We start from the raw sequence: 27,845 nt of genomic DNA on the forward strand, positions 1-27,845 counted from the left end.
GAGGGTTATTTATTATTATGACTGCACAAAACGACAATGCAAATATACAAAATGACCCCAAAATACAAAAATCAACAACATAAATGCAAAAAACAACAATAAACATTCACAAAATGACAAAAAAACAACAATAAACTTTCACAAAATGACAAAAAACAACAATAAACATTCACAAAATGACAAAAAAAACCCCACAAAAAGTGAAACAAAGTGAAAGAATACACAATAATACAAATACACAAAATGACCCCAAAAATACAAAAATCGACAACATAAAAACACAAATTGACTGAAAAATACACAAAACGACAATATAAATATAGAAAATGACTCCAAAATAGATTTAAGAAAAATACAAAATGACCATAAAAGTAGACAACAGACTCCAAAAACACCAACATTGACTAAATAAATACACAAATTGACAGAATAATACACAAATAACATTAAACATACACAAAATCACTTAAACACAAAAATCAATCACAGAAATGCACAAAATGGCTACGAAAACACACAAACCTTTTGTTGTTTCCTGTACTAAAGCTCAGATCGGTCTTTAATCTAAATTCCAACATGAATGTCGATAATGTGGCCCTCGGATCAGATATGATCACGTTTGTGACGCAGATCCTTTGCATTTCAATTCAATCATTCGTGGGTTATTCTGCGTCATTGGAGCAGCAGCTAACAGTGAATTAAAGCAGTGGAACTAAGCTAGCAGGAATAGAAATGTCACGTATTTTATGATATTCAGCACAGCTTCTCTCCCACCTGACAAACACACACACACACACGCACACACACTCACGCACGCACACACACACAGCGTATCAATCAGTGAGTGCGATGACTGTAAAAGCCTCTCTCCAGCGTTTTGCTGTTATTTTCCCGCTGCAGGTGTGAATGGGTGTATAATGGGAGAGCGTGATGAAGGGGGCCACGGGAGAGCCCCTATTGGCACCTTTCATAACACAGCCTCTCCACAGCCATTCAGCGCCGCCGCGCCGTCATTCACCAACGTTTGACTTCCTGTGAGATTTTCAAGCGTTTCTTTATGCTACAACCGAGACTATTCACGTGCTCCACAGCAAAATGTGCTGACGGATGTGAAACCATGAGCTCTCACTGCTCTGTTCTACACACAACAGTGTGTATTAAATGTTCATATGAAAAGTAATTATATCTCGCTTTAGCTTTTCTCCATGTTTAACAAAAACCACAGGTGACGAAGTCGGAACGTTATTTGACTTTTGCAATTGATGCTCCTAAACTTTGCAAATTAGACAAGTTTTTTTAATTCACCCTTAAAAAAGCCGCTGGAAACGATCATTTTTCACCAGATAAAGACGTAATGTATGCCTCAGATCAATAAATCAAAGATCATTTTCTTCTAAAACCAATACAAGACAGGAATGAAAATATAGAGCATTCTGCCACCAGAATGTGGTTTCTAGTGTTTTCGCCAAAAAGAATGACATAAAAAACACTTCCATGGGACTCCATATCCCATAATGCAATGCACCAAACTTTTCCGACAATATCAATAAAAGATTGTTTACGGTGGAGATCAAAACAAACTTTCAAGCGGTAATTTTAACTTTTTACATCTCAAGTAATTGATCTTGGATTTACTGATTTATGAGGACGACACCGTGTCTTTTTCTGATTAAAATGTCTCAACAGGTCCAAATTATAAGCCCAACATTCTTTAAAACAGACACAAACAGACCAGAGATGCTTTTAAAGAAATCCTCCATTGTTTTTACAAGTGCAGCCTAAAATCTTCTAAATGTACTTATTAGTAGTTAACAAACACGTTATTATGCACCAGATTAACTTAATTAACTTTTAAAAATAGGACTACTTTACAGTTTTAGAGCCAGTGTTCCTTCTTGAAATCATGTGATTGATGATGTCACAAGGCCCCACTGCCTGTAAACATCCCATTGTTTTCTATTGGAGTGAAACATTCAGCCTGATTTTTAGATTGTTTAGTAACTTTTTCAGTCAAAATGACAATTTGTGCTGCTTTTGGTTGTTCTAATTAATCAGGAAAAGATATTGATTTAACCCTCTTTTGTTTACCGACAAACACAGTTGTGACACGACAGTTCTAACTCTGTAGTTTGATGGTAGACAATGAAGCAGAGAAGAAGAGCTCTCCTAAGGGACCTTTACTCTCCTTTAAACAGTGCGCTGACACGCTCTGGTGGCTGATGTTAGCGATTAAATCACAGACTGTCATGTCAGAAGTCATTTTGGGTGGAAGTCCTTCAACAATCTGTGATTTACTTCAACCATCAAAGCGTCATTTGTTCTTTAAATTATCTTATTCTGTTAAATTTTTATTTGGTATTTACTTTATTATTTTATTGTATTATTTTGTATTATTCAATTTTATGTCGACGTAAACCTCTTTTGTGTACAAATCTTACCCATGATTTAAAACATAAGATTAGCCACAGGTGCAGGGAAGTTGATGGTCTGTAGATGTTGCAGGAAGTGAAGGTGAAAGGTGCTGAGTCATTGCACACTGTGATTTATTTTAGGTTAACAAATTGTTATATCTTGATTTTATTTGTCATTAATCATTGACAGCCTCTGTAAAAAATATATATTTTTTAAAGCTTTAGGGAGCCATTGCAAAAGAGTCAAAGAGCCACATGAGGCTCCAGAGCCGCAGGTTGCAGTTGCTAAATGATCTAAAAAGCTGCTAAATGATCTATAAATCAGTCTGAATGCTTCACTACAATAGAAAACAATGGGATGTTTACAGACAATCTTCTAATAAGCACATTTCAAAGGTTTTAGGCCACATTTGTAAAAACAGTGAAGGATCTCTTTAAAAAAACAAGTATTATTTTAAAATGAGCGAGAAACATAAAAATGTGCCTTTCTGTGCTTTGTTTTTCTGTATTATCATGGTGCATCTTTCTGATTGGAGCTCTTTCGTAGATCTCTGCTGTGATCGAGGGAGCGTTAGAAAACACAGAAAGTGACCCCGAGTATCCCTCGCGCCGACGCTCACGCCTCGTTTTTTGTTTTGAACCCTTTCCCTTCTCCAGGAGCGTCTGCTAATGAGCCTCCTGCCCAGGAACGTTGCCATGGAGATGAAGGAGGACTTCCTGAAGCCGCCGGAGAGGATCTTTCATAAGATCTACATCCAGCGTCATGACAATGTCAGGTATGGCGCTGTCATGACAACACGAGGTGTGCGGAGCGTCCAGGTGTCGCGGCTCGTGACGTCAGGGTCCAGAATAGAAGGAGAGCAATTAAAGATGAGCCGCCATCCATAAAGGTTAGGGAGGAGAACTTGAACCCACGCTTCTTCCTCCAGCGGTGGATTAGAAACCACCAAACCGCCTGGAGACGGATTCATTTCTCAGCTGGACTTTTTACATCAAATCATCCTAAAAACTCAGTTGTTTTAATAAGAGCTGCTCATTCAGGACCATCTATAAGGGGGAATAAAGGGGAGAGGTTTTTGGGGTCCATCCATAAAGTCAGCAAAATGATGGTCCATTGTTCTATGAATCTGTGATAACCACATTTATTTATTCATCTGAATAATATCTACTGTTATCCAGGAACGTTTACTGTTATTTGGGCCAATACAATGAGTTAAAAGTGACCAAAAATGGTGGAAAAGGTGGTAAAATGGGTTTTTATAAAAAAAATCCCTTTCTCTTAGCATTGGTGAAAATATAAAAACATTCATATCTCGGTTGTAATCGATCAATCTTTATTAAATTTGATTAAGTCCATATCAGAACCTAATCGCACATTTCATTGCAATTTTTCAGGAAAATAAATGTGGGTGTATTTACATTTAGACCTCTTTCATGGTTTTAGAGAGATTTCTTCCAATCCTTTCAGTTTAAAGTGATGTCATAGTATCATGATCAGGATCATTGATCCAGATACTAAATATCTGGAAAAGAGGATATTTGGTGCTTCTGTTTTTGATTCATTCATTATAAAAATGTTGACTTCTTTGTAAATGATTTCATGTTTAAGCTCATGTTAAAGCAGAATATATAGTATATTTGTAGAAAACCAGGTATTTTGTGCTTTTTGGGGAAAGCCTGGGATGGTGCTTACTGAGAGTCTCTCCAAATGTGGAATAGTAGTCGCGTTGTTGATCTGGAGCATGTGTTAAGTATTCTCTCTTGACCTGTAGCTGCTTATGACTCTGCACTGATTGCACGCACGAGTACAGTCGAGAGCTTTTTATATTGATCTGCTGACTGTAGGAGTCAAGGAGCAGATAGCGTTTCAAGCACTACAGTCACTAGAGTCATCTCTCTGCCTCCCACACTCTGTCTGTCTGTCTGTCTACCTGTCTGTCTGTCTGTCTGTCTGTCTGTCTGTCTGTCTGTCTGTATACATGTCTGTCTTCCTGTCTGTCTGTCTGTTTGTCTACTTGTCTGTCTGTCTACCTGTTTCTCTACCTGTCTGTCTGTCTGTTTGTCTGTCTGTTTATCTATCTGTCTACCTGTTCCTCTACTTGTCTGTCTGTCTGTCTGTCTACCTGTCTATCTGTTTCTCTACCTGTCTGTTTGTCTACCTGTTTCTCTACCTGTCTGTCTGTTTGTCTACTTGTCTGTCTGTCTACCTGTTTCTCTACCTGTCTGTCTGTCTGTCTGTCTACCTGTCTATCTGTTTCTCTACCTGTCTGTCTGTCTGTCTGTCTACCTGTCTATCTGTTTCTCTACCTGTCTGTCTGTCTGTCTACCTGTCTATCTGTTTCTCTACCTGTCTGTCTGTCTGTCTGTCTGTCTGTCTGTCTGTCTACCTGTCTATCTGTTTCTCTACCTGTCTGTCTGTCTGTCTACCTGTCTATCTGTTTCTCTACCTGTCTGTCTGTCTGTCTGTCTGTCTACCTGTCTATCTGTTTCTCTACCTGTCTGTCTGTCTGTTTGTCTACTTATTTGTCTGTCTACCTGTCTGTCTGTCTGTCTGTTTGTCTACTTGTCTGTCTGTCTGTTTCTCTACCTGTCTGTCTGTCTGTCTACCTGTTTCTCTACCTGTCTGTCTGTCTGTCTGTTTGTCTACTTGTCTGTCTGTCTGTTTCTCTACCTGTCTGTCTGTCTGTCTACCTGTTTCTCTACCTGTCTGTCTGTCTGTCTGTCTATCTGTTTCTCTACCCGTTTCTCTACCTGTCTGTCTGTCTGTCTGTCTGTGGATCATTTATCACTGGGTGTGATCCATCTGTTTACTTTCTTTAGACAGTTCCTTTAAACATGAAGGTCTCAGGTTCTCCCATTGATCATGTCCTCCTGCAGCTCTTTAAGGACCTTCTCTTTTAACACTGATAATTATGAGCCTGTCTTCAGATGTGGTGTCAGAAAATTGCAAACATGCAATTGTGCAACCACTCCTCAGAAGACCCAGTCGGGACGTTTCAGACCACATCTGTCCTGTCCTGAGCCCTGTACACTGGCTGCCAGTTCATTTTAGGATTGATTTGTTTTATTTTTATATCATTGCGTGGCCTCACACCCAAATACCTGGCAGACCCTCTTCACCCCATGTTCCTGCTCCAGCACTTAGATGCAGTTACGGGTCCGAAGCATAGACTGTTAAAAGTGAAGCTTTTATTTTTAGAGCTCCCCCTGCTGACTTACTGCAGTATAGGTCATAAACCCCGCCTCCTCAATGATTTTGGTTAAACTGTAAAGTTAAAACAAAACCTAAACTCTGCTGTGACCATTAGTTATTATCACCCTACATTGTGTTCAAATGCTCATTTTTCTGTAAAGTTTGTTTTAAATAAGTTATTTGAGGTTGAAAAATGAGTCATGTGACGATGAAGGAAAGCCATTAAACTTCTCTGTACCAGTACGAACCTCTACGATCTGATCATCTGAACAACACGTTGGTAGAATTTCCAGTGAAAAAAATACTGAAGTTCTTGGCGTAGCTGGACCGCGTAAGTCATCAAGGCAGTACGCTAAATGGGCGGGGCGTGTTACCAGGGCTCCTCCCACCGGACCCTACTGCACAGACTCTGGCTCCAAGTGAAGTTAAATTTACATTTCTTCTTCTTGTTCTTCTTGTTCTTCTTGTTCTTCTTCTTCTTCTTCTTCTTCTTCTTCTTCAAATTCTTGTTCTTGTTCTTCAAATTCTTGTTCTTCTTCAAATTCTTGTTCTTCAGATTTTTCAAATTCTTCAGATTCTTCAGATTCTTCAACTTCTTCTTCTTCTTCTTCTTCTTCTTCTTCTTCTTCTTCTTCTTCAGCATATTTCAAAGAGCTCTGTATACATCAGGCGTCTGAGCTGCACACTCACTGGCTCAGTCACGATGTGGAGGAAATACATCTGCAGCTCTGAGAGTCTCACACACACACACACACACACACACACACACACACACACACACACACACACACACACACACACACACACACACACACACACACACACACACACACACACACACACCACCCTGCGTCACTTTGCTTCGGTGCAGCTGCTGCTGCATTTGGGGGGAAAAGGAAGCATCGCATTAGAAGATTCACTATTTAATCCCTCAAGGGTAAAGTTTCAGCTGCAGAAGAGACGACATTAACCAGAAACAAATCCAAACTTGTTAAAAATGGACTTTAAAGCAAAGAAATAACATGTTTTTAGGAAAGAAAAAAACTTTATTTCTAGAAACCAGAAGGTTCTATTCTATGGGATGCAAAATGGCCAAACTTTTTCATAGCTGGACATTTAGCTCATTTTTCTTTCATTTGAGACATAAATTCATGTTAAACAAATCAGTGTTAAAATGTGTACACAGGAAAAAAAATGTAAATCTAAATGTTAAATCTAAATGTTAAATTTGTAGCTAAGTGAAAAGCTTAATTTTTGGAAATTATGCAAAGTGGGCAGGTCAGCACCGCCCACACTACACACACCCCACCCTCCAAGATCTTCTGAATTTTAGATTAAGATTTAACATTTAGAATTACATTTAACATTTATAATTAGATTTAACATTTATAATTAGATTTAACATTTAGATTTAACATTTAAATTTAGATTTAACATTTAAATTTAAATTTAACATTTAAATTTACATTTTAAATGTAAAACATATACACTACACACCCCACCCTCCAAGGTCTTCAGAATTTTACATTTAGGTTTAACATTTAGATTTACATTTAACATTTAGATTTAGATTTAACATTTATATTTAGATTTAACATTTATATTTAGATTTAAAATAGATTTAGACTTAACATTTAGTTTTAGATTTAACATTTAGTTTTAGATTTAACATTTAGTTTTAGATTTAACATATATTTAGACTTAAAATGTATATTTAGATTTAATATTTAGTTTTCGATTTAACATTTATATTTAGATTTAACATAGATTTAGACTTAAAATGTATATTTAGATTTAACATTCATATTTAAGTGTTACTTTCAGATTTAGTTTTCATGTTAACACATTTGTAGCAATGATATTATAGAACATGCTGTTTTTATATTCAGCACGCCGAGAAGTGTTTATTCTAACAACAGTGGTTGTTTTTCGTCTTTGTACAACAAAATAAGTATTTTTTTAAATAAATCAAAATAATCTAAATATGCAATATGAAAAACCAAGCTCCAAATGATTCCTAACAAAGAAGCACAAGACCTCATTTATTTACACTTTTAAGAGTGTTTTAAGAAGTGCAACAGTTCTTAAGTCAGACGTTACTTTTCTCAGAACATCATCTGATCTTTTTTCTCAGCATCCTGTTTGCAGACATCGTGGGATTCACCAGTTTGGCCTCCCAGTGCACAGCTCAGGAACTGGTCAAACTGCTCAACGAACTCTTCGGGAAGTTTGATGAACTGGCCACGGTGAGTTTTCTTCTGTCCTCTAATCCTCCTAATCTAAAATACATGTTTTAAATCAATCATTCTAGACGCTCAAAGCTTTCAATGAAATGTTCTAACTTCATTGGCATTAAAATAAAGTCCCAAATCAGTCTTATAAAAGTCTTCAAAAATGTAAATACGGTACATCTCTCACATTTTGATTCGTCTGAAACCTGCATTTAGCTAACATGCACGCTATATGCTAGCTAGCTAGCTAGCTACGTGTCCCTTTGTGTTGCAGGCACGTGACTTTGACCTCGTGTAAGAATGGAAAGCCAACCAAACATGGCCGTCCAACCACAATTTTTTTTTTGTTAAAAGAATATAAGCACATTTTGGAAAGAATACGATAGCACAACACAATACAAACCATAACAAAAAAGACCACAATAACACATAAAAACAACAAAAGCTGTCTAAATAACAACAAAAGTCCACAAAGTAACAATAAAAACTCACAAAATAACAGAATGACAGAATACATAAAAATGACAACCGAAAATACACTTAAACAGAAAAAGGACAAAAACACATCAAATCACTCCAAAAACTCACTAATCAATGACAGTGAATTTACAAAAAATGTCCAAAAATACACAAAATGACAAGAAAAAACAGTTAAAAGCCTTATTGAAGAGCTTATCTTTCTATCTCTCAACTGATCTATTCATCCATCTGTTTTCTGATATATTAATAACAAATTCAGTTATGCCAAAAATAGGTAAATACATGGAATTTGTAAGACTAATTAAAAGAGTAAGAAATAATCAGTGAAAAGTGAGATTGGAGAGGTGAGACTTGAGCCTCATTTTAAAAACAACAAAAATACCCAACATAACAAGACAAATAAGCCTTCCACCATGTTGAACGGTTGCTATGAGAAGGTGAAGCTCTGCTGGGAGCTGATCTCAGTCTTCACACTCTGCCCACTGTGAGGGAGAAAGTCTGGCTGAAAGTGGCTCCAACAGTTGGTGAGCTCCACTCTCCACCTGTTGTTTACCTTGGAACGCTGAGCATGAAGCCTCCAAGAAAAGTCAACATGATCAGGGAGGGAAAGTATACGAGTGGAAGAAGACGAAGGACGAGATTTATTTCTACTTTTTACTCGGGAGGTATCCATAAAAATTGATCTATTGGAATTCTCTCCAAAGCTGATCACATGATCGTTCTGTCCAAAGTCACAGGAAGTCACAGGTGTTTTAGTTCAATGCAGAAATAAGTAAGAGCTGACCGACTTCAAACAGCATTGTTATCATATATTCTTGGGTTTTGACCCAAAAGTAAATCAATTCTTTTTATGGTTTTGAGTAAATCTAACTATCTCACTAGACCAGTGGTTCCCAACCAGGGGTACGTGTACCCCTAGGGGTACTTGAACACATTGCAGGGGGTACTTGGAAACATTGATGAATCTATTTCCAACATGCTGAGTCATTTTTAAGCCTATTTCAGACACTGTAAATGCTCATCAAACAGCTTTTCCACCCGTTGACAATAAACTGCATTAATGAAATAAACAATATCGCCGCCTTAATATCCTACTAATGGTTACTAACGTGTTCTGCACATCACTCAAAATGTAGGTAAATATATTCTCTGCTATACAATAATTGCAATGCGCAAAATTGATATTTAGTGTGCGTTAAACGTACAGGTTGACATGTTCAAGCTATTAACAACATGTAAATAAAACAAGAAAGGTTACTAAATTGGAGTGACGAAGGGGTTCCCCTATCTGAAGAGAGGCCTCGGGGGTCCATGAGACAGAAACGGATGGGAAACACTGCACTAGAGGCTCATTCCATGACATTTCACAATAATTCACCAGATTAGTAAAAAAATCATTCACTTTGGTATAAAAGTATGAACTTTCTAAGGGCCACTATTTTAGAAAAAGTGTTGGCCACTCAGAAAGTCAATATGGTGGCCATTTTTCAGATGCTATTCAATGGTTGTTATAAAAAATGCTTGGATCGGGCCAAACGAGGTGTCACCGGAAAGGTCTGGTCCCGAGGCTGTGGAGGTTTGGTGTTTTCCTGGTAACCTCAGAGGGGTATGAGCAAAAGGAAACAACTTTGTTACCGCTTTCTCCCATTGATCCCATGTTACCCCTGATGCAGGAAAACACCAAACCTCCGCAGCCTCCTGTGGGAGCAATTCCACTTCTAGCCAAAAACAAACCACATATTAGGACTCGGGGCCCATAATTCCACATGTGCCACTGGGGCGCCAGGGACTGAAATCTCGGGAACGTGCTATTTGGCTCGGAGACGTTCTGCGGGCCTGACCTTTGTTCATCCCAACTTGTTTTTAATCTACTTTGTAACGGCAAAATACAATATAGTAGATAAATGAGTTATTGTTCATCATTATAACAATCTGTACTTGAAAAATCTCATATAAACTTTCCTAAAATCTCTCAATCATTGAAACAATGAGAAACATCTCCTCCTAGAAATAAATAAAAAAATAAAATAATTCATGGCTTACAGAACAGTAAATAATCCCATGGCCTCATGCAGACTCTGGGCTTTATTCTGTCTGTTGTCATGGAGACGAGAGGTGATGAGGTCTAGACCAGATGATGGAAACTTTACCATAACTTTCTAAGTTTCTCCCAGTGGCTCCTTTGTTTTAAACCCCTTCTCTGAACTTCCATGGAGGTTTTATCATTCAGGAGGATCTTCTTCTATGTTTGAATTCAGTTAACCAGTGTTTGGTCTCTTTAGTTTCTCTTCTCTTTCCCTCGTGTGTGACTATTCCGTCAAATCAAAGCGCCATCTTTCATGAAACACCATCTTTCATGAAGCACCATCTTTCTGGCTGTTACGGTCTTTTAAAATAATGTGTTCCACTAGATGCGTTCAAAGTCCCTGGGAAACCTGGACAAATTCAATCATTTGTAGAATATGTCCAGGTAAATTTGAACGTATGGTCACCCTAAAATACTGGTGGATTCAATTAAAAATATCACCAGAAAGATGCTCCTGCTTTTCTTTTATTTCTACTTTTGACACTTTAGTACTTTTCTCTCTTTTTTTTTTTTTTACAAGATACGTTTGATACTTAAACACATTTAATATGAGCTGATTTAAATCTCGTCCGAGTGGTTTTGGCTCCGCCCCCAGCCCGCCTCATCCTTGACCTGTTTCTCCACGAGGCCATGAGATCACACACACACACACACACACACACACACACACACACACACACACACACGCTCCAGTCACATGACCTGTTGGATTATCCCTCTTCACTTCATTCTGCTTCTCTGCAATCATTCAGGGTTTATCAGAGGGAGAGAAAGGGGAAGGTACGAGGACGTGATAGTGCTATCAGTGCTGCTCCTCCGCTCAACCACAGTCTCGTGATGATGATGATGATGATTGTGTGTGTGCGTGTGTGTGTGTGTGTGTGTGTGTGTGTGTGTGTGTGTGTGTGTGTGTGTGTGTGTGTGTGTGTGTGTGTGTGTGTGTGTGTGTGTGTGTGTGTGTGTGTGTGTGTGTGTGTGTGTGTGTGTGTGTGTGTGGGGCTGCAGCTGCATCCTAATAGAGATTTTTCCTCTGTGGTGTTGGTGAGGGTGAATTCACATTAAAATGGGTTCAGTCGCAGCTGCTAAACCTGTCTATTCCCCTGAGGCCCCGCCCTGACCCTACGCCCCCCCCCCCCGCCCACCCCTACCAGCAGCTAGCGAGAGAGATTTATCAACAGAATCAGAATCAGACACAACTTTATTGACCAAGTAATGTATGTTATACACACGAGGAATTTGACTTGGTGAACTGTGCTCTCTCTAATAGTGTAAACATTAAATAATGACAAACAACTAGAAAAAATAAAAATAAATAAATATAAACATAAATATAAACAGTATTTAGACTAATATGTGTAGAACTAAATAAGATAACAAGATAATAATAATAATAATTATAATAATAATAATAATAATAATAATAATAATAATAATTAAAACTCATCCATTAGTAACTGTGTAAGTTGATTATCAAGTGGAGCTGTCTATGAAAAGTGTTGTAAACATACGACTGGAGAGCCCTCTCAGTGCTGCTGCCCCAACTGCTCAGACACTATTATATATTATTCCCTGGTCGTCACGTCACAGGAACGAAGAAGTGATGAAGTGACCAAAAGGTCACTTCATCACTTCAGTCGCTTAAATCATGGCCGATTTAAGCGACTATGGTCACTGAAGTGGCGTTCTGTGTGAATGCACCTTTATGAATTATTTCTCTATAAACACTTAATTATTTTACCCATAAGGGTGAAATAAATTACTCTCTTCCGGGTGGTTGCCATGGAAGCTCGTGTTATCTTTGCTTACCTGATGATGGCTTTTTATCGCACTCATGCACGTAAGTAACCCAAGGTTTACATACTCAGAGTTAATTGATCCACTTCATACCAGCTGTAATGGAATCAGATACCCAGAGTTTACCATCGCGGGGTATATTGACCCAGAGTTTAAGGATAGACCCAGAGTTTGTTCAACATCCTTTCTGGAACACCCCTCAGGTGTATGTTTTGTTATTTTGTGTTCTCGTTGTCATTTTGTGTGTTTTTGCTGTTGTCGTTAGTGTAGTTAATTGTTTTGTTTATTCAAGTTGTCATTTTTGTGTATTTTAATTACTGTTTGGTGTCAATTTCTGTGTTTTTGTTGTCATTTTGCAGTTGTTGGTGTATTTTTCTGTAGTTGTTGTATCTTTGAGTCACGTATGTTCCTAAACGCAGCTGTCAGATCTGCACCAACCAGGGTCTTCTAACAATGGGGAGCTGATTTTACAGAAATTTTACCAAATAAATTCTGGAAGTTACAGCGATAAGATGAAATCCAGTTTAGTAGTACAGGCCCATAATGCTCAATAACAATATTGACAACAGGGCAAAGAAAGAGACCGTCGACGAAATCTCAGAGGGTTAACGCTTCATATCTGCTTCCAAGCTGGGTTTAGTTGGAAGACATTTTTCTCTCTTTTCTTCTCACTAACACACATGTACACACACACACACACACACACACATACACTGTTCATTTCTTTTCCCGGCGCTGGGATAATCACCCGCCTTCTGAATCCTCACAGCCTCCCACGCCAGGAGCTTCTGCTCCCGTGAGCAGAAAACCAGAGCACCCCGTCTTCTTTCTTCTCATCTCTACCTCTTACCCTGCAGTTGTCATCCATCTTCTCCTCGTGTGTGTGTGTGTGTGTGTGTGTGTGTGTGTGTGTGTGTGTTTCACTCTGAGGCTGCCTGCGGGCTAAGCTGTGTCGCGTCTACATTAACAGGGTCAAAGGAAACCAACTACACCCATGAACCAATACCGATGCTACTTGTGTTAGCATCCACAGGTCTGTGTGTGTGTGTGTGTGTGCGCGCGCATGTGTGTGTCACTACTGCTGAGTTTGTGCACGTGATTGTGCACGGTGACAAATGGCGGATCTGTCTGGGAATGTGTGGGCGGGATTCTACTTCAAGAGCATGTCGGAGCAATTAGAGTCGGCCTTAGTGCAAACACACACACACACACACACACACACACACACACACACGCACGCGGTTGCACGAGCGCACCAACGCGTCTGATCTACATGATCAGAGAGGCCGGTCGACTCGTGTACACATACCGATACTGACACATGCGCACACACACACACACACACACACATCTGGAAAGTAATTGGACGTTCCTCATTACACTGATCCTGCTGCGTGGTGGACACAAAGAAAACTTCCATCTTGCTAAACTTCGTTCAGTCATTCCGTGTCATTTCAACACATTTTCAGGTCATCCCACACACTTTGGTCTAAAAAAATTCTGAATTTTTACCAATTGTTCCATGATTATTCAATAGTGATAGTGTACATTTTTAGTTTGATTGGATGAATAGTTTTTGAGATATGGCCAATTTGTTGAGTGTTGTTTTTAGCTCGTCCTTATTTTTCTTCCATTTTCATCTTCCAATATCTCAGGAACTACATCACATAGGAAACTGAAATTTGATATAGTAATACAGCTCCACCTACTCGCTCAGAATATACAAAAAATCTCAGACTAACTTTTTGTCCAATTTCGAGGGGCTGGCATGTGCACCAGATAGGATGTATAGCAAATCAATAGCAAACACGTAGCCTGACTAAAATCACCTGGTTTAAGTGAACATGTTTATATCCTGCTTCATAGTGCAGCTGCTCTCTGACAGAGAATGTTTGGTTAGGTGAAGCTAATGGAGAGATATCAGGATATACGTATCCAGCTTTGTAGTACAGGCCCTAACACAGGAAACTACAAACTTGTGTTTTTCTTAATTTTGAGTTTTGTTTGTTGTAGTATTGTTGTGTGGTGTATTAGAAGTTATTTTGTGTGTTTATAAAGTCATTTGTGGAGCTGTTTGTGTATTTTTCTGTGTTTTGAGATTCATTTTTTGTATTGTTTGTGTATTTTTTGTTGTTTTGTGTGTGTTTTTTTTAATTTTCTTCATGTGATTTTGTGTGTTTTTGCTGTGTTGTGTATTTCTGTTGTCTTTTTGGGAGTTATTTTGTAAGTTTTAGTTGTTGTTTGGTGTAAATGTTTTGCTATTTTCTATGGTTTTGCTGTTTGGTGTCATTTTGCGGTTGTTGGTGTTGTTTGTGTCTTTTGCTGTAATTTTTTTTAGCACAAATTAGTGAGGGGGGGGGGGGGGGTATATGTCAATTTTATGGTATATTACTATACCACATTTCAGTTTCCTGTGTGCTGTAGTTCCTGAGATATTGGAATCTGGAAATGGAAGAAAAATAAGGACGAGCGAAACTTGACACATACCCCCCCTCACTCTCAAAAAGTATTCATCCGTTCAAACTCTAAGTTTACAGTGTGACTACTAAATAATCACGGAACAATTGGCAAACATTTCACATTTTTTTCAGACCAACTTACGTGTAACGACCCCAGTGTGTTTACGTCTTATCGTTGAACTGAAAAGCTCTTTGTTACTCACTCACTGGTTTGGTCTGTGTTCTACAGGAGAACCACTGCAGGCGGATCAAGATACTGGGAGACTGTTACTACTGCGTGTCAGGACTGACTCAACCCAAGGCTGACCACGCCCACTGCTGCGTGGAGATGGGACTGGATATGATCGACACCATCGCGTGAGTCGTACAAAATGATTAGGATGATGAGCGTTCCCACTGAAGTATACTTCCAAGTTTCCCAAGATGCATTTGGAACCTACAGCATTAAAAACCTTGTTCACACTGAGGCTAAATATCTCTGTTGATTCTCCACCTTTACTTTGAAAGTTCTGAAAACATTTGAAGTGAGAAAGTGACCAAGTAGAATATCAACATGTGCTCATTTCATTCATGAAACTCATGTAGACACGTTTCATTCAGTAGCACTCCATTGTGCTACTGAAAAAACTTTTGGTTAACTTCAAAATAAGAGCCCTGTTTACGAAACAGTTAAAAACTAATGGAAGACAAGAAGAGATGCTTTTATTTTGAAAAGGGGATGTTTGACTTTAAGTTTGAAGCCTGTCCTAGGACCATATTACGTTCCGCTTGCAATGCATCATGGGATGGTTGAGTATGACTAGTGTGCCTACCATGCGTACTTAAAAAATATCCCTATATATTATACATCCTGGTATTTCTCACATACTCAATCTGTTCTAATCAGAACACATTACTCTCATTTACAACACAGCCACGTTTTCTCCTTATTTTTCTTCCATTTTCAGACTCTAATATCTCAGGAACTGCATCACATAGAAAACTGACCTTTGCTATAGTAACACAGATCAACCTTTTATCTCAGAATATATAAAACTATAAATCCTATCTGGTGGACATGCCAGCTCCTGAAAATTGGAGAAAAGGGTGTCTGGGTTTGGGTCTGGAACATGTTTGGGCCTTCAATAAACTACTTAGCATATGTCTCAGCTCCCTGTGATTTGATCAGCTTAGAGCTATGAACATAGACTGTTCACATCACTAATGATTAGTCACAGATATGCATTGGTTCTTATGTGACAGTCTCTTGAAATCCAAATAAAATACTTTTATTTTTTTTTACTATTTTCATTGGTCCATAACTGCTTTCTGCTTTAATTTATAGTATAAAAGTTACTCTTTATTGGGATAAAAAAAATATTTTTCTTTACGTGACTTCATTTTCATTTTGGACTCAAACTTTAGGTTATTTCACCACTCGCCGATATTGAAAATCCTTTACATGAGGTCATTATAACTTGGCTCTGTGTCTGATAATTATTTGTTTATTAGATTATTAATTGACCACATTTCAGTTTGAGATATTTTGAAGCTGAAAATGGTCCTAAAAAGTATTAATCCGATCAAACTAAAAATATACAGTGTGACTTTTGAATAATCGTGGAACAATTGGTAAAAAAAAATTCAGTATTTTTTAGACCAAAGCGCGTGGGCCATTTGTGAAATGGGTTTTTTCATGAAACCCTCGTCTTCCATCTTTTCCCTGCAGGTCGGTGGTGGAGGCCACGGAGGTAGACCTGAACATGCGTGTGGGTTTGCACACGGGCCGCGTGTTGTGTGGTGTGCTGGGACTCAGGAAGTGGCAGTACGACGTGTGGTCCAACGATGTCACGCTGGCCAACGTGATGGAGGCCGGAGGGTTGCCAGGGTCAGTCCCAGAGAGCACACACACATTGTTTCATCATGTACAGTGTGACACAAATGCTGTAAAATCTATTTACACCCACGCAACGTACTTGGATTTGTCAGCTGCTAATGACTCAGTACTGACTTTAATTTACTTAGTTCCCAACATTTTTCTTCACTTACACCCAATTTAGCACTGTTTATTTTGGATATTAGTAAATCAGGCTCTAAATCTTCAACCTAAACCAAAAAAGTATTTAAAGCTGCTTGAGACAATAATGAAAATACAATAAAGAAATGGTTGACTCTGCTGTTTAAAAGATAGTTTTGATTTCCGCTGTAAAGACTCGGTTTGTTGACATAAAGGGAAGAGATTTTTGGGGTCCATCCATAAAGTCAGCAAAATGATGGTTCTATGAATCTGTGATAACCACAATTATTTATTCATCTGAATAATATCTACTGTTATCCAGGAAGTTTACTATTTTTTGGACCATAATATATAATCATCTTAGTGATGTAAAATCTTGTTTGAAAGTTGCAAATTAGAGTGGCCAAAAACAGACAGAAAAAAAGGGTTTAAAGTGTTTATATTGGCATAAAAGTGGTTGAAATGTAGGAGGTTTGGTGTAATGTAATGTAAAAAGTAGGAACAATTTGTTAAACTGGCAAATAATTGGCATGACAATTTGTGAATGTGGTTGAATTGGCAAAAATAAACCTGAAATATGGTGAAAAGAGGTTAAAAGTGACAATAATGGGTCAACATATGTGACATTAGGTGGAAAAGTGTTTATAAGTGCTGAAAATGTCTTGAAAGTGGAAAAAATGTGCAAAATTTTGCATTGAAATTTGAGTATCCATCCATCCATCCATCCATCTATCCATCCATCCCATCCAGTAATGCAGTAAAAATGCATTAAAAGGAGAAAAAATATGGCAAGAAAAAGTGATGAAAATAGGTTAAAATGTGGTGAGTTTGGTGTAGTTGCAGAAAAAGGATAAAAATGAGCTCAAATTGGTCAGAAAAGGTCCAACCCCTGGTCTTTGGAACTCTACATCCCACAATGCAATGCTCCAAAGTTTTTAGACAACATATTAAGAGATAAATCAAAACAAACTTTCAAGCTGAATGAATTTGATTTATTGTTCTTTGGGGCGTCTGATAAAGAATGATCATCTCCATCAGCTTTAAGTCACGTTTCAAAAGCAGCTGTTTGTTGGAAAAGATGATGATGATGATGATGTCACTCGTCCGTCTGCAGGAAGGTTCACATCACACGCACGACGCTGGAGTGTCTGAACGGAGACTACGAGGTGGAGCCAGGCCTCGGCCACGAGAGACACGCCTTCCTGCAGAAGCACCACATTGAGACCTTCTTCATCGTGCCGTCGCACCGACGCAAAGTACGTCCATGTGGTGGTGGTGGGGAGGGGGTCCAGGCAGTTAATCCCTGGTACAGATAGGGAGGGGCGGGGCCAGTGCTAAGCTGCCACACACATGGCTCATATCACTGTCTCACGGCGGCTGCACATGTACGGTGTGTGTGTCGGCTCATTGAATTTAAATCCCCGGTGAAACACACATGCAGCGCTCCATTACAAGCACGCATACACATACGCTGGATTCCTGCAGGCTCTGTGACCAGCATCGCAGAAAATATCAATCCATCCAGTTTGACATGTAATCCCCTTCTTCCCTTTCACATACACACAAAATGCCTCCAAACACACTCAAAGTAATACACAACGTGTTTCCAAAAACACAGAAAACAAACACAAATCAACTAAACAACAACAAAAATACACAACATGACAATGTAATACATGTTTCTAAAAACAAACAAAATGATCGTTATTATGAGTAGTGCGTTAGTATTAGTAGTACGTTAGTATGAATAGTACGTTAGTATGAATAGTACGTTAGTATGAATAGTACGTTAGTATGAATAGTACGTTAGTATGAGTAGTACGTTAGTATGAGTAGTATGTTAGTATGAGTAGTACGTTAGTATGAGTAGTACGTTAGTATTAGTAGTACGTTAGTACGAATAGTACGTTAGTATGAGTAGTGCGTTAGTATGAGTAGTACGTTAGTATGAATAGTATGTTAGTATGAATAGTATGTTAGTATGAGTAGTACGTTAGTATGAATAGTACGTTAGTATGAATAGTACGTTAGTATGAGTAGTACGTTAGTATGAGTAGTATGTTAGTATGAATAGTACGTTAGTATGAATAGTACGTTAGTATGAGTAGTACGTTAGTATTAGTAGTACGTTAGTATGAATAGTACGTTAGTATTAGTAGTACGTTAGTACGAATAGTACGTTAGTATGAGTAGTACGTTAGTACGGATAGTACGTTAGTATGAGTAGTACGTTAGTATGAATAGTACGTTAGTACGAATAGTACGTTAGTATGAGTAGTACGTTAGTACGAATAGTACGTTAGTATGAGTAGTACGTTAGTATGAGTAGTACGTTAGTACGAATAGTACGTTAGTATGAGTAGTACGTTAGTATGAATAGTACGTTAGTATGAATAGTACGTTAGTATTAGTAGTACGTTAGTATGAATAGTACGTTAGTATTAGTAGTACGTTAGTACGAATAGTACGTTAGTATGACTAGTACGTTAGTATGACTAGTACGTTAGTATGACTAGTACGTTAGTATGAATAGTACGTTAGTATGAATAGTACGTTAGTATGAGTAGTACGTTAGTATGAGTAGTACGTTAGTACGAGTAGTACGTTAGTACGAGTAGTACGTTAGTATTAGTAGTACGTTAGTATGAATAGTACGTTAGTATGAATAGTACGTTAGTATGAGTAGTACGTTAGTATGAGTAGTACGTTAGTATGAATGGTACGTTAGTATGAGTAGTACGTTAGTATGAATAGTACGTTAGTATGAGTAGTACGTTAGTATGATTAGTATGTTAGTACGAATAGTACGTTAGTACGAATAGTACGTTAGTATGAATAGTACGTTAGTATGAGTAGTACGTTAGTATGAATAGTACGTTAGTATGAGTAGTACGTTTGTATGAGTAGTACGTTAGTATTAGTAGTACGTTAGTATGAGTAGTACGTTAGTATGAGTAGTACGTTTGTATGAGTAGTACGTTAGTATTAGTAGTACGTCAGTATGAATAGTACGTTAGTATGAATAGTACGTTAGTATGAATAGTACGTTAGTATGAGTAGTATGGTAGGATGCGATTTCAAACACAGCCTATGTCTTTATCTGATCGATAAAGTTACTGATCTAGATTTTAGATCAAAGATCCTGAAGAATCTCATCGTCCATCTTGGCGTCTGACGCTTCTATTGCTGATCACTTCATCCAATCAGATGTTTGCTCTTTAAACCCTGGTTATCGGTTGGACGATGGACTAATTATTTCTTTGACTTTGTCTTGTTTTTAAAATGTGATTCCACACCTTTCACTCTAACACTTTTATTTTGTGGTCCTCAGATCTTTCCTGGCCTCATCCTGTCTGACATCAAACCAGCCAAACGGATGAAGTTTAAGACGGTTTGTTATCTGCTGGTGCAGCTCATGCACTGTAGGAAGATGTTTAAGGCTGAGATCCCCTTCTCTAACGTCATGACCTGTGAGGACGACGACAAGGTGGGTGTGTGACACACAGCAGACATGGACAACCGTTAAAATGTCAATTAGAAATGACAAGTTATGATCAATAATGTTCATTATTAATGTCAGCATGTGGATCAACGACCAATCAGAGCATTAACACAGGAAACAACAGAGTCTGTTGTTTTTCTGTGGTTTTGTATGTTTTTGTTGTTCATTTGTGTATTTTTAGTCACATTTTGTGTCCCTCAACAAAATTTTTTGCGTTCTTCTAAATGTATAATGTATTTTGTTGTTGTTGTATATTGTTGGAGTCATTTTGAGCAATTTTCTGTTGCCATTTTTGTGTCTTTAAAGTTATTTTGTGTGTTTGCGTGTTTTTTTCTTTCTTTATTCTTTCTTTGTTTTTTTTTAGTAATTTTGTATTTTATGTATTTTAGTTTTTTTTGTGGGTTTTTGTTTGTTTTCTGCTATAGGTATTTTTTCCATTAAAAGTCTTAATCAGTCATTTTGTGCGTTTTTGTTGTCATTTTGTGTGTTTTGTTTGCAATAGTTTCTGTTAAAGGTATTTTTTGTTGTTGTTTCATTAATTTTTGGAGTCATTTTGTGTTTTTTGTCGTTGTTTTGTTTTGAATTTATGTATTTTTCATCATTTTATTTTTTTCAGTAATTTTTGTCGTTTTCGTCTGTTGTTTCAGTTGTTTTTGGAGTAATTTTGTTGTTGATTTGTATTTTTGGGAATTTTGTGTATTTTTGTTCATGTTTTGTGAGTTTCAACGGTTATTTTTTGCATTCTTGTATTTGTATTTTGTTGTTATGGAGTTTTTTGGTCGTGTTGTGTATTGTTGGAGTCATTTTGAGCAATTTATTTGCTATTTTTTAGTTATTTTTGTGTATTTTTTTCAAGCTACGAGTTTGATGGGATTATAAAAGCCAGCATGGGTTAGCTAAACCAGGTTTAAATCATAGGCCTGGCTCTACTAAGAACACTTTGATGAAATACTCCACAGGTTATGGAGTGGATCAGATCTGAGCGAGTATAAAAGCTCCGCCTCCTGGTGCGCTGCACTAACACTATTGCTCTTTGCTGTCATCATGGTTCTGAATTCATTATATTTGTTTCAGATCATAAACTGTTAAAAAGGTCGCTCTGCCAGGTTCTCCATTGATTGGTCAGACGCTGCAATCTCCACCCCTTTTATGTGAGCATGCACGTAACCAGGCTGAAATGAGTGTGTTGTTATCGACCTTCGTAGGACAGTTTCTCTCTGACAGGGAGATTATTCCAGAATATTAATACTTACTAATCGAGCTTCGTAGTTTAGGCCCTTTGTGTATTTATTTGTTTTATTTGTTTTTTTATTCATTTTGTGCATTTATTTGTTATTTTCTGGTGTATTTTGTTTTGTTATGTGTATTTTATGTCATTTTGTGTATTTTTTGTTGTTGTTTTGTGTGTCCTTTGAGTTATTTTGTGCATTTTTGTTCATGTCTGGTGTGTTTTCTTTTGTTCTTTATGTTCTTTCATGTAATTTTATGTGTTTTTGAATCATTTTATGCCTTTTTGTTGTTGTTGTTCTGTTTTCTTTTTATGATGTGTTTTTCTCTTTTATTTGTTTTTGGTGTCATTTCCTGCATTTCTTTGTTATTTTGTGTATTTTCTATTGTCGTTTTATTTATCTTGGGAGTTGTTTTTTGTGTATTTTTATTGTTTTATTTGTTTTTGGAGTCATTTTTTGTGTTTTTGTTGTTACTTTATGATTGTTTTATATTGTTTAATGTATTTTCCCATTGGGTTTAAGTTTATTGGGGGAAATCATGGAGATTGGCTTCAACTGTGAGAGATCAACACATGCACTGACATGTAGAAAGGACAGGGGGCGCCATGTTACCCATAAACTGACACAAACACAAGAAGCAGAACAAGTGTAGAAGTAGAAAGTCCAGATGTTTGAGTGAAAATGTAGGAAGTCAAACTAATGAAGAACAGACATCCAAAGTATTTCACTCCATCATTCCAGAAATCGCTCTGATGGCTTTTATGATGGAGAGAAATCCGTCGTTAATCCTTCACACACACCATCAGACAAACGCACACACACTAATCTGGATTTCTACATTTCACTGTAAGCACCACGGCTTTCATAACGCTGGCTCAGCAGTAATCCAGAGGAATAGATACAATGATCCACATCTGACACACACGACACATGTTGATTGTTCTGTTGTGTATTTCATTTGATCATTTTGTGAGTTTTGGAGTCTATGTTGTGTCATTTTATTGTCTTTTTGTGTATTTTTGTGTATTTTTGGATTCATTTTATGTATTTTTGTTGCAATTTTGTATATTCCTATGTCATTTTGTGTATTTTTGTTGTTCTGTTGTGTATTTTTGTGTCATTTTGTGAGTTTTTTTAAATTAATTGTGTGTGTTTTTGTTGTTCTGTTGTGTATTTTTGTGTCATTTTGTGAGTTTTTAAAAATTAATTGTGTGTCATTTTGTGTATTTTTTTGTGAGTTTCTGGATAGATTTTTTTGTATTTTCATTCTGTTTCATTTCTGTCATTTTATGAGTTTCTGGATATATTTTTTTGTATTCACTGTAAGCACTGCGGTGCTTCCCGCCACTCGTTCAGCATTAATCCAGACTAGGAATAGATACATTTAACCACGTGTGCGTATCTGTCACATCATACTTTGAGCTGAACATTAATAATTGGTGCCTGGTTCACGGTGTGTGTAGTTATGAGCCCAGGGTAGTAACGTCCTGGTTTTACTGGGATCTGAACATCACAAATCACCCAGTGGCTGTAATCCGTCAAACTGCCTGAACTCTGCCAGGCTTTAGTGCTTCATGACTCTGATGATGATGATGATGATGATGATGATGATGATGATGATGCGATTATAACTGCTGCTACTCACTCATATCTGCTCCAAAAACAGCATTTAAACTGCAGAAATCTACTAAAATCATGGCATAATAATCAATTTATAATAAATGGTTTTCTACATACATGACTCTAGAGCAACTTTTATCACAGCAGTGAAACAAACGTGTGATTTTATCTGATCTGAGGGTCACATGATCAACATTTATATCTCAGTGTTTAGAATAATGACCAATCAGAGCATTAACACAGGAAACAACAAAGGGTTTGTGTGTGTTTCTGTAAATATTCTGTAAATATTTTATCTAGTTTTGTCTGTTTTTGGAGTCATTTTGTGCATTTTTCTGTCATTTTAATAATAATATTAAAGACAATAATAATAATAATGCATTGGATTTTATATAGCGCTTCTTCATAGACACTCAAAGCGCTTTACAGTGTGTGTGTTTTGGATTTATTTTGTGTGTTTTTGTTGCAATCTGTATGTTTTTGGAGTCATTTTGTGCCATTTTTATTGTGTTTTTATGTATTTTTGTGTGTGTTTTGTAGTCATTTTGTGTATTTTTGCTGCAATTTTGTGTATTCTGTTCATTTGTGTATTTTTTGTGTAATGTTGAGCATTTTTATTGTAATTTTGTGTTTTTGAATTTTTTTGTGTTTTTGAATTTTTTTGTGTTTTTGTTATTATTTTGTGTGTTTTTGGACTAATTTTGTAAACATAAGTTTTTGTGTATTTGGAATCATTTTAGTATATTTTTTGTATCTATTTTTTTTTTACTATTTTATGTTTTTATTGTGTTTTTAGAGTCATTTTTGTTGCCTTTTCATGTATTTTTCTATCATTTTGTGAGTTTTAAATGGTCTTTTGTGTTTTTTATGTTTTCATTTTGTGAGTCTGTTTTGTGTATTTTTGTCACTCTTTTATGCATTTTTCTGTCATTTTGAAAAATGCATATGTATTAAATTGTATGTATTAAAAATACATACAATTTTTAATATTGATTGTATGTATTTTTGTTGTGTATTTTGTGTGTTTTCGTTTCTGGAGTCTTTTACATGTATTTTTGTTGTCCTTTTGTATAATTTTGTATATATTTTTCTATCGTTTTGTGTTTTTGTTGTAGTTCATTGTGTTTTTAGAGTCATTTTTGTGTTTTTTTCTTACCCTTTAATGTATTTGAGTTCATTTTGTGTAATTTTGTAAATTTTTTCTGTCTATTTTTGTTGCCGTTTTGTAAATTTCTTTTCATTCATTTTATCTACTTTTGTTGTTCTGTATTTTCTTGTCATTTTGTGAGTTTTTTTTTTATTAATTTTTTGTATTTTTGTTGTTCTGTTGTGTATTTCTCAGTCATTTTGTGATAGTCTGTATTTTTCTGTCCCTGACAGAGACGAGCGCTGCGAACCGCCTCTGAGAAGCTCAGGAGCCGGACGTCTTTCTCCGCCACCGCCGTGCAGCACTCTCCAGCGACTCGTGTTAACCGATACATCGGACGACTGATCGAGGCTCGGCAGACGGAGTCGGAGACGACGGAACTCAACTACATCACTTTATTTTATAGGAGCAGAGAGAGAGAGAGGAGGGTGAGCGTACGATCTGTTACCATCTGTGACCACAGGGGGCGACATTTCACCATGTCACCACGTACTCTACAAGCGTTATGTAACGAATTAAATATTATAATAATCTTTTGAAAAATTGATTAAAACCCAAATACATCATCATACAGTTTTAAATTATTATGAAACAGTTTGTCTGTTTATATAATGATAAAGTCTGGGATTGTTAGTGAAAATGTGAACGGTAAAAGTGACATTACTTTATTTTTCTTTGACTAGGTCACTTGTTGCTTCCTGTAGTCACAGAATTTGATGGGTCGCAGATTTTGTTGCAACACCGGCCTCACTCTTTTGTGCCTTTCTTTTGTCTTTTGTGTGTTTTTCTAAATTTATTCTGTCAATCTGTGTGTTTTTGTAGTAATTTTGTGCATTTTATTGTCTTTTTGGGTAATTTTCTGTCATTCTGTGAGTTTTTGAATACATTGTTGTTCTGTTGTGTATTTTTCTGTCATTTTGTGTACTTTGTTTTCAATCATTTTAGTCTATTTTGTTGTCCTTTTGTGAAATTTTGTATATATTTTTCTATCATTTTGTGTTTTTGTTGTAGTTTATTGTGTTTTCATCGTAATTTTTGTGTGTTTCTGTTTCACTTTAGTGTACTTTTCTCTCATTTTGTGAGTTTTGTAGTCTATTTTGTGTATTTCTTTGTCTTTTGTGTGTTTTTGGAGTAATTTTGGAGTGCATTTTGTTGTCCTTTTGTGTAATTTCGTAAATATTGTTCTATCATTTTTTTGTTTTTGTTGTAGTTTATTAGTTTATTGTGTTTTCATAGTCATTTTTGTGTATTTTTGTTTCCCTTTAATGCACTATTCTGTCATTTTGTGAGTTTTGAGTCTATTTTGTACATATTTTTCTGTCATTTTGTGTTTTTGTTGTAGTTTTTTTGTATTTTCATAGTCATTTTTGTGGGTTTTGTTTCCCTTTAACGTATTTTAATAAGTTTTTTAATTCATTTTTTATTTATATTATATTTTTATTTATTTATATTTGTATTTCATTTCTTCATTTTGTGAATATTTGAGTCTATTTTGTGTAATTCTACACAAAATAGTTGACTTGTTGCCTCCTGCGGTCACAGAATTTGATGGGTCGCAGAATTTGTTGCAACACCGGCCTCATTACACTCAGAAAGACACACAGGCTTTAATTCACCATCTCCCCTTTCTCCCACGCCTCGTGTCTATAGCGTATACGTGTGTGTATATGTGTGCGTATACTTGTGTGTGTGTGTGTGTGTGTGTGCTCGAGGAATCCACCCACCCTCTCAGGAGGGGGTGTGGATAATGATTTTGGCATCGTCTGAGCTGCACACGTGATATATTTCTCCTGTGTGTGCGTGGGAAGAGCCAGAAAGGAGACACTGTGTGTGTGTGTGTGTGTGTGTGTGTGTGTGTGTGTGTGTGTGTGTGTGTGTGTGTGTGCGTGTGTGTGTGTGTGTGTGTGTACATCCTGACACGCGCTCCTTCCAGTAAAATATCATTGGTACATTAATGAGAGGTGATTTAATGAAACGTGGTTATATGATCAAAACTTGGATTGAATTATTTCAGTCGTACTTGCAGGAAAAAGTGCTGCTGCCATCTTTAAATCAATGTTTCAGTGCAAAGAAATAACATTTCTTACCAAACGGTGATTCAAGAGTTTTGTTTTTAGTCGTTCATAGAACTCTCAAATTATTCTGGAGAATTTATGGACATGTTTAATGAACTAATGTCATTCTGAGTCAGTGATGAGGAACGTCTATCACAACGACGGCTGCAAAAAAATGTCATTGTCTGATGCAAAGGTCACATGATCAACATTCATATCAGCATTTAGAATAATGACCTGAATCTGTGCATTAACACAGAAAACAACACGTGTTGTGGTCGTTTGGATTTTTTTTCCTTTCATTTTTATATCTTCTTGTTTACATTTTTTTGAGGTATTGGAGTTATTCTCTATGTTTGAGTAATTTTGCGCGTTTCTTTTGTCTTTTGTGTGTGTTTTTGTTCCCATTTTTTGTATTTCTGTTTCCATTTTTCTGTCAATTTGTGTGTTTTGGTGTCTTTTTGTGTATTTTTCTGTCAATTTGTATGTTTTTGGAGTAATATTTGGCATTTTTATTGTTTTTTTTGTGTGTTTTAGAGTCATTTTGTGTATTTTCATTGCGATTTTGTATTTTTTGTTGCAATTTGTGTGTTTTTGGAGTCATTTTGTGTATTTTTATTGTTGTTTTTCGTATCCTTGGAGTGGCTTTGTGCATTTTTGTTGCCATTTTTTGGATTTCTGTTTCCATTTTTCCGTCAATTTGTGTGTTTTGGTGTCATTTTGTGTATTTTTCTGTCAATTTGTATGTTTTTGGAATAATATTTGGCATTTTTATTGTTTTTTTTGTGTGTTTTAGAGTCATTTTGTGTGTTTTTGCTGCTAGTTTGTATATTCTGTCAATTTGTGCATTTTTGGAGTAATTTTGTGCGTTTTTGTTGCCATTTTGTATAGTTCTCTGTCGTCAAGTGTTTTTGTATTTATTTTGTGCTCCTTTGCCTTGTCCTCATGCAAACAGGAGATAATCGTCTTCCTCTGCAACCCTTCCAATGATTGTTTCATTCTCTCCCCATATTTCATCTTCAAATTGATTTTAAATATGTTTGCTGCATTTTAAGACTGGTTACATTATAGAAGCACTGTTTGTAGCCGCAGAAGAGGAATGACATTTGTGTGCATTGAGAGCATAAATAAAGCTCGGAGCAACGACGCAAATGCTTCTCAGTGGCAGCATGTTTCTGCAAAGGTCAGGAATCCCCACGGAGGAGAAAACGCCTGACCTGCTCCTCTGTGACCTGCAGGCAGCTGAACAGATGGATGCATGGATGGATGCATGGATGGATGATCTGACTGTTTCTCTCTCCTCAGTACCATCAGGTGTACGACGATCATTTCACCAGCGCCGTGGTTCTCTCGCTCATCCTCGCTGCTCAGTTCAGCCTTATCTATCTACTAATGGTCCCACAGTACGTACACACACACACACACACACACACACACACACACAACTGAGAGATTGTAGATTTGTGTAATTGGATCGATCTTTGGTGAGATGATTAGGCTCGGGAGTCTGTTACGCTGATGTGTGTGTGTGTGTGTCTCAGGGGAACGCTAGTGCTGCTGCTGCTGGTTCTGTGTGTGTGTTTCCATGTGGCCTGTGTCATGTACCTGCGTCTCACCAGTGTACAGGTAAGAGTCTCCCACTG

The 27,845-nt window shown here is 37.0% G+C and overlaps 1 protein-coding gene across 2 annotated transcripts in view; it reads left to right on the top strand.

Moving 5' to 3' along the window:
• adcy1a (adenylate cyclase 1a) overlaps window positions 1-27,845 on the top strand; it is a 66,294-nt gene that overhangs the window by 14,057 nt on the left and 24,392 nt on the right. For both annotated transcript variants that reach the window (XM_028444574.1, XM_028444575.1), the window contains exons 3-11: window positions 3,069-3,187; window positions 7,739-7,850; window positions 14,884-15,011; window positions 16,363-16,521; window positions 17,765-17,906; window positions 19,982-20,137; window positions 24,382-24,576; window positions 27,508-27,605; window positions 27,744-27,828. In XM_028444574.1, coding sequence (XP_028300375.1) covers window positions 3,069-3,187; window positions 7,739-7,850; window positions 14,884-15,011; window positions 16,363-16,521; window positions 17,765-17,906; window positions 19,982-20,137; window positions 24,382-24,576; window positions 27,508-27,605; window positions 27,744-27,828 — 1,194 coding nt within the window. The remainder of the gene's footprint in view (window positions 1-3,068; window positions 3,188-7,738; window positions 7,851-14,883; window positions 15,012-16,362; window positions 16,522-17,764; window positions 17,907-19,981; window positions 20,138-24,381; window positions 24,577-27,507; window positions 27,606-27,743; window positions 27,829-27,845) is intronic.

Source organism: Gouania willdenowi, chromosome 4, assembly GCF_900634775.1.
Source record: "Gouania willdenowi chromosome 4, fGouWil2.1, whole genome shotgun sequence".
NCBI classification, from domain to species: domain Eukaryota; kingdom Metazoa; phylum Chordata; class Actinopteri; order Blenniiformes; family Gobiesocidae; genus Gouania; species Gouania willdenowi.